The 8,238-nt window shown below is 39.8% G+C and overlaps 1 protein-coding gene across 5 annotated transcripts in view; it reads left to right on the top strand.

The window, feature by feature from the left end:
- Positions 1 to 8,238, top strand: part of kcnab1a (potassium voltage-gated channel subfamily A regulatory beta subunit 1a) — a 105,265-nt gene that overhangs the window by 30,006 nt on the left and 67,021 nt on the right. For 2 of the 5 annotated variants that reach the window (XM_061919297.1, XM_061919298.1), the window contains exons 2-3: positions 1,434 to 1,760; positions 1,898 to 2,363. The exons of the other annotated variants lie outside the window; for them this stretch is intronic. In XM_061919297.1, the coding sequence (XP_061775281.1) occupies positions 2,155 to 2,363 (209 nt within the window). In that variant the 5' untranslated portion in view covers positions 1,434 to 1,760; positions 1,898 to 2,154. The remainder of the gene's footprint in view (positions 1 to 1,433; positions 1,761 to 1,897; positions 2,364 to 8,238) is intronic. 5 annotated transcript variants of the gene reach the window in all.

Below are 8,238 nucleotides of genomic sequence, written 5' to 3'. Positions count from 1 at the left end.
AAATAGTGCACCAACCACAAAAAAACTCCCCTTTTCATGACAAAAACGTCCCTTTTTCATGACAAAGAAGAAATAAAAAAAAGGACACCCCCCGGGCCGCGGGACAAATTATTAAGCGTTGAGCGGTCCGCGGATACAAGAAGGTTGGGGACCACTGCTTTAAGACATGGCTATCTCGTTAGCGGCTAACATCCATCCACAGTGTTTTAGCTACTTCTAAATCACTAATCCTGGCCTCCATGGCAACAAAGTACTTTTTTACAAGTATCATTATCACTGCAGGACGAGGAATGGCTAAACATGCTTCACTACACAATGTAGGAGGATACAATAGCTCATGGATGGATCTACACCTGACATCCACTGTAATGATACCAGGTACAAGAGCGTATCTAGTCGATACTACTATAATTACATCCATATTTTTTATCGTCCCCAATAAAAAAAAAATTATTTGAAATTTTTTTTATATTATATTTATAAAGTCAGGAAATATGTCCCTGGACACATGAGGACTTTGAATATGACCAATGTATGATCCTGGAACTACTTGGTATCAGATCGATACCTAAATGTGTGGTATCATCCAAAGCTAATGTGAAGCATCAAAGAAGAGAAGAATAAGTGATTATTACATTTTAACGGAATTGTAGAACAACAGAAAATAAGCAGATATGAACGAGTAAATTAATAATGTAATAAAGCAACTTTTTGCTCAGCAAAGCGTCTCCGACGTGTCTTTTGATACACCTGCACCGGACTACCTGGGAGTCTTGTTCACCAGTGAGGGAAGAGTGGATCGTGAGATCGACAGGCGGATCGGTGCGGCGTCTTCAGTAATGCGGACGCTGTATCGATCCGTTGTGGGGAAGAAGGAGCTGAGCCGGAAGGCAAAGCTCTCAATTTACCGGTCAATCTACGTTCCCACCCTCACCTATGGTCATGAGCTTTGGGTCATGACCGAAAGGACAAGAACACGGGTACAAGCGGCCCAAATGAGTTTCCTCCGCCGTGTGGCGGGTCTCTCCCTTAGAGATAGGGTGAGAAGCTCTGCCATCCGGGAGGAACTCAAAGTAAAGCCGCTGCTCCTCCACATGGAGAGGAGCCAGATGAGGTGGCTCGGGCATCTGGTCAGGATGCCACCCGAACGTCTCCCTAGGAGGGTGTTTAGGGCACGTCCAACTGGTAGACCCAGGACACGTTGGGAAGACTATGTCTCTCCCGGCTGGCCTGGGAACGCCTCGGGATCCCCCGGGAAGAACTGGACCAAGTGGCTGGGGAGAGGGAAGTCTGGGCTTCCCTGCTTAGGCTGCTACCCCCCGCGACCCGACCTCGGATTAGCGGAAGATGATGGATGGATGGATGTAAAACACAAGGAAGTGTTTACATATATCATAATATGACCGCTTTGAAATATTTTTTGTCCACTGCAGAGGACATGTAATTCTTTGGAAACATCCAGAAAGCCAGCAGGTGAGGAAAAAGTGAGAGTGAGACAGGTGGACTGGGAGCTGAAGAGACAGCAGTGAGAGTGGGAGGTGTGTGTGTGTGTGTGTGTGTGTGTGTGTGTGTGTGTGTGTGTGTGTGTCTACCCTGCTGAGAACAAAACAAGGACTGCAGGAAGACCAGCGGGCTAAATCTGAGGACAGTGGGAGGCGGTCCAGTGGAGCAATGACATCGCCTGAAGATGACGAAGATGAAGATGATGAGGAACAGAAGAAGCAGAAGAAGAGCGTGAGAAAAGTGCTGATGGCACAAATGTAAGCATGCACCCTGCTAGAACCTCACCATGACTTCACACACTTGTTCTGCGGCTCTCTCTCACACACACACACACACACACACCCCCGCTCTACTGCACACTCTCTCTCTCTCTCCCTCTCCCATGTCCCTGCAGCTCCCCTGCTTGTCAGATGCAGCGGCACGCAGCATCCCAAGCATCGCTGCGTTGAAGACAAAGTCCCAGGAGGTTCAGATGATGGCCCGCCTTGACTTCAGTGGGCAGGAAGACGCCAGAGGAGCTCACTGAAGTGGACGTCCGTGGAGACGCGGCGAGCCGACAGCCGAGACGTCTCCCACAGAAGTTGAACTCCAACCCACCAGACTTTTCCCCCCGTCTCCCGGTGCTGGTCTGCTGCGGCGAGGCGCTCCATCATGCAGGTGTCCATCGCCTGCACGGACCACAACCTGAAGAGGGGCAATGGGGACCACGGCAAGCAGAGCGCTACCAGTCCCAGCGTGGTCAACCAGGCCAGGGCCAAGTTCCGCACGGTGGCCATCATCGCTCGCAGCTTTGGATCCTTCACTCCCAGACACATCTCACTCAAGGAGTCCACCGGGAAACACACCGGGATGAAGTACAGGTGTGTGTGTGTGTGTGTGTGGTGTGTGTGTGTGTGTGTCTGTGTGTGTGTGTGTGTGTGTGTGTGTGTGTGTGTACATGCTGACCATGCACTTTCCTATTTATTACTATCCACTATCCTTTTTATTATTTTTGTCCTGTCCAGCCACTCAGACAAATCATATAGTTGATGTAGATGATCATATAGATGATGTAGATTATATTGTTGATGTAGATGATTATATAGATGATGTAGATGATCATATAGATGATGTACATGATCATATAGTTGATGTAGATGATTATACAGTTGATGTAGATGATCATATAGATGATGTAGATGATCATATAGATGATGTAGATTATATTGTTGATGTAGATGATCATATAAATGATGTAGATTATATTCTAAATGTAGATGATCATATAGATGATGTAAATGATCATATAGATGATGTAGATGATCATATAGTTGATGTAGATTATATAGATGATGTAGATGATCATATAGTTGATGTAGATGATCATATAGTTGATGTAGATGATCATATAGATGATGTAGATGATCATATAGTTGATGTAGATTATATAGATGATGTAAATGATCATATAGTTGATGTAGATGATCATATAGATGATGTAAATGATCATATAGATGATGTAGATGATCATATAGTTGATGTAGATTATACAATTGATGTAGATGATCATATAGTTGATGTAGATGATCATTTAGATGATGTAGATGATCATATAGATGATGTAGATGATCATATAGATGATGTAGATGATCATATAGATGATGTAGATGATCATATAGATGATGTAGATGATCATATAGATGATGTAGATGATCATATAGTTGATGTGGATGATCATATAGTTGATGTAGATGATCATATAGTTGATGTAGATGATTATATAAATGATGTAGATGATCGTATAGTTGATGTAGATGATCATATAGTTGATGTGGATGATCATATAGTTGATGTAGATGATCATATAGTTGATGTAGATGATCATATAGTTGATGTAGATGATCATATAGTTGATGTAGATGATCATATAGTTGATGTGGATGATCATATAGTTGATGTGGATGATCATATAGTTGATGTAGATGATCATATAGTTGATGTAGATGATTATATAAATGATGTAGATGATCGTATAGTTGATGTAGATGATCATATAGTTGATGTGGATGATCATATAGTTGATGTAGATGATCATATAGTTGATGTAGATGATCATATAGTTGATGTAGATGATTATATAGTTGATGTGGATGATCATATAGTTGATGTAGATGATCATATAGTTGATGTAGATGATTATATAAATGATGTAGATGATTATATAGTTGATGTGGATGATCATATAGTTGATGTAGATGATCATATAGTTGATGTAGATGATTATATAAATGATGTGGATGATCATATAGTTGATGTAGATGATCATATAGTTGATGTAGATGATCATATAGTTGATGTGGATGATTATATAGTTGATGTGGATGATCATATAGTTGATGTAGATGATCATATAGTTGATGTAGATGATTATATAAATGATGTAGATGATTGTATAGTTGATGTAGATGATTATATAGTTGATGTGGATGATCATATAGTTGATGTAGATGATCATATAGTTGATGTAGATGATTATATAAATGATGTGGATGATCATATAGTTGATGTAGATGATCATATAGTTGATGTGGATGATCATATAGTTGATGTAGATTATATAGTTGATGTAGATGATCATATAGATGATGTAGATGATCACATAGATGATGTAGATGATTATATAGTTGATGTAGATGATTATATAGTTGATGTGGATGATCATATAAATGATGTAGATGATCATATATACACACATATATATATATATATATATATATATATATATATATATATATATATATATATATATATATATATAAATATTCATTAAAGTTTGATTCTTTTATGAATTTTTTATGGTTTTACTTCAAATGTGAGGGTCAAAAGTATACATACAGCAATGTTAATATTTGCTTCCATGTCCCTTGGCAAGTTTCACTGCAATAAGGCGTTCTTGGTAGCCATCCACAAGCTTTTTCAATTTTTGACCACTCCTCTTGACAAAAATGGTGCAGTTCAGCTAAATGTGTTCGATTCTTATTTGTTTTGATTCTAAAACCATTCATAATTTGCAAAAATTGATTAAAAAATAAAAATAACAGTAAATAAATTGTAAAAAAACAAACAAACAAAACACTGTGTGAACAATATAAGTGTGACAGTAATGAACAAACAAGTGCTTCCATCAGCACACAACAATTGCAAGACTGTTGGATCGACTTCTTTAAGAAGTGATTGCAGTTTGTGTCAAAAGAATCATCAAGGGGAAGATTAGACCAGTGAGGAGCAGAAATGATTCCTCGGTGTGAGAGTGAGTGACAGATGGCCGCCTGTACGTGACAAACTGACATGACACTTGCTGACAAGACGGGACGAGAGGGCGGACTTGATTGACGTGTGTTCCCGTGCCTCCGCTCTATTCTCAAATGTGAAAGAAAAACATAAGAAGTTTGCTCGACAGTAGCCAAGTAATATTCACCGGGAACTGCACTACTTTGGGAATTTTGCCTGTCGTTTACATTTAATATGAAAGACCAGACGACGGATGGATTTTTTCATGCATTCTAACTCGTAAATAAAAGTCAGCTTACAGCGGAGCTGATGGGAGGTCAACTATCTGCCTATTAAATGTGACAAATAACCATCCGCAAATCACCAACAATACTCTATTTCAGTGGTTCTTAACCTTGTTGGAGGTTCCGAACTCCACCAGTTTCATACGCGCATTCACCGAACTTTTCTTTTGTGAAAAATAAAATGTTTTTTTTTTCATCATTGCATGAACTCACAACAAATTACACACCTGCAAATCAGTGTGACTTCTGCTGTTGATACGCCGATATGGAGAAGTTTTTATTTATACGATGAGTCCATACTTCCCAACCCTCCCGATTTTTCCGGGAGAATCCCGAATTCCAGTGCCCCTCCCAACAATCTCCCGGGGCAACCTCTCTCCGTCACATCCGATTTTCCTCCAAACAAACGGCTTTTCGGCGCATTTACATCATTTATGTGGCTTTTACACACACATAAGTGAATGCAATTCATACTTGGTCAACAGCCATACAGGTCACACTGAGGGTGGCCGTATAAACAACTTTAACACTGTTACAAATACGCACCACACTGTGAACCCACACCAAACAAGAATGACAAACACATTTTGTGGGAACATCCGCATCGTAACATAATGTAACAAATACACAAAATCCCTTGCAGCACTAACTATTTTGGAATCTACAATATACACCCCTGCTACCACCAAAACCCGCCCACCAGAACCACGCTTGCCCCCCCTCCACCTCAGCCCCCACTCCCTTCATCTCCCGAATTCGGAGGTCTCAAGGTTGGCAAGTATGGATGCGTCGGGTGGGTCTTGACTGGCTCCGCCGAACCCCTTAGGCCGACTCACCGAACCCCTAGGGCTCGATCAAACCCTGGTTAAGAACCACTGCTCTATTTACATTTGGTGACTTGAATATTAATAAGTATTAGGGATATTGTTAGTATAAGTGACTTGAATATTAATAAGTATTAGTGATATTGTTAGTATAAGTGCTTACGCAGACCAACTATTTATAGTGATCACTTCCTGTGTGTGCCAATGTTGACATCATCGAGTGGTCTGCTGCTTCCTCGCTTCCCTGCTCGTCAAACTTTATTCTCCATCATAAATCATAAGTCACACTTGCTGACAAGCGGGACTTTTCTCTCTTTTTAAATGTGAAAGAAAAACATAAGTGTGCTCGACAGTAGCAAAGTAATTCCGTATTTCCTTGAATTGCCGCCGGGTATATAGTATGTGCCTGCCTAGAATTACTGCCGGGTCAAACTCGTTTCGCAAAATAATCAGCGCATGCTTAGCATTATCACCGGCTCAGGATTGACACCGGGTCAAACTCGTTTTGCAAAATATTATTTTTATTAGCGCATGTCTAGAATTTCCACCGGGTCAAACTCGTCACGTCACGAGTGACACTTCACCTGTCATCATTTTCAAAATGGAGGAGGCTGATTTCAATCATTTGAAATCGCATAAAGGGAAGAAGATTAAGAGCTATTCAGTAGCATTTAAGGTCCAAGCTATTGAATATGCTAAAAAGAACAGTAAGCAGCTATGTTTTATTAATATACCGTAGCTGCGTGTGTCAAATATGAGTCATTAAATGACTCCCGCCTCCTGGTGGTAGAGGGCGCTAGTGATCCTTCTTGCGACTACTCGGCTGCAGAAGAAGTGACAACAAGCAGCAAGAGTGATTTTTTCACTTTTAACATGGAGGATTACATTTTTAAAGTAAAACAGTTTTCTAAACTGGACTTTCAATCGAAGCTGGAGGTAATAAAGGAGGATCTCCATCGAGACAGAGAGACTTTTAAAACTGAAGAAAGATAAGGAAGACTTCTATAAACAAGTTATTGATGCTTTTGATCAGAAGGAGCTGCACATGGACTTCATTTATAAGTAAAGGTAAGACCATAATAACGTTTTTTTTTTTTTAAATGTGCTTTTCATGATGGTATCCTTACATCACACTCAAATTTATAAGCGCAGGCCTAAATTTACCGCATGCCTTTTGTAACCGCCAGAGAGAAAGGTTTTAAATTAATTAGTGCCCCGGCGGCAATTCAAGGAAATACAGTATTGACGGGGAAATACACTACTTTTGGAGATTTTGCTTATCATTCTACAGTCCCTATGCTTTTCTAAATAGTAAATAAAGGCTAGCAACAATCAGCTAACAACAGAGCCAAGGGGAGTCGCCAATAGCTGGGTTGCCATCATGTGACTGAGAGTCACGTGGTCTAAGCCCCGTTAGAGTCATGTTTGTTTACCTGAATCAGTGCAGATTTAGGCCTATTTTGAAGGTTTCGAGGCAAATATTAAAGCGATCAAGAAAGATATATTTCAAATGGAAAAGAGTGGGTTTTTACACTATTAAGAAAAAAATATTTTGAAAGATTTAAAGCATGTATCGTCACCAAGAGGTTAGTGCTACCTCACGCCACTTGACGCTCACAAGGATTTACAGAAGAAAATATTGGGGGTTCATCATGTCTTTTTATCTGAGGGCTCCACTAAAGACAGAGTTGGACTTATTGGTGCATGGCTAGCTAAGTCACATATTTAGTCGACATAACAAGTGCTGCTGCTGTGATCGTGACGCTGATGAGAAAAAAAGTTTGTTTGCAGTTGATTTCCCACTAGAAATATCAGTCTCATCTACAATTCATGTCTGCAGTTGTTTTTATGCTGGGAAGTTGATATTGTGTCTCATATTTATGCTGGGAAGTTGATATTGTGTCTCATATTTATGCTGGGAAGTTGATATTGTGTCTCATATTTATGCTGGGAAGTTGATATTGTGTCTCTTATTTATGCTGGGAAGTTGATATTGTGTCTCTTATTTATGCTGGGAAGTTGATATTGTGTCTCATATTTATGCTGGGAAGTTGATATTGTGTCTCTTATTTATGCTGGGAAGTTGATATTGTGTCTCATATTTATGCTGGGAAGTTGATATTGTGTCTCTTATTTATGCTGGGAAGTTGATATTGTGTCTCTTATTTATGCTGGGAAGTTGATATTGTGTCTCATATTTATGCTGGGAAGTTGATATTGTGTCTCATATTTATGCTGGGAAGTTGATATTGTGTCTCTTATTTATGCTGGGAAGTTGATATTGTGTCTCTTATTTATGCTGGGAAGTTGATATTGTGTCTCATATTTATGCTGGGAAGTTGATATTGTGTCTCTTA

The sequence above is a fragment of the Nerophis ophidion genome, linkage group LG13 (assembly GCF_033978795.1).
Source record: "Nerophis ophidion isolate RoL-2023_Sa linkage group LG13, RoL_Noph_v1.0, whole genome shotgun sequence".
Lineage (NCBI taxonomy): Eukaryota > Metazoa > Chordata > Actinopteri > Syngnathiformes > Syngnathidae > Nerophis > Nerophis ophidion.
The sequence above is the reverse complement of the archived record's forward strand: the minus strand, read 5'-3'. Positions and strand labels throughout refer to the sequence as shown.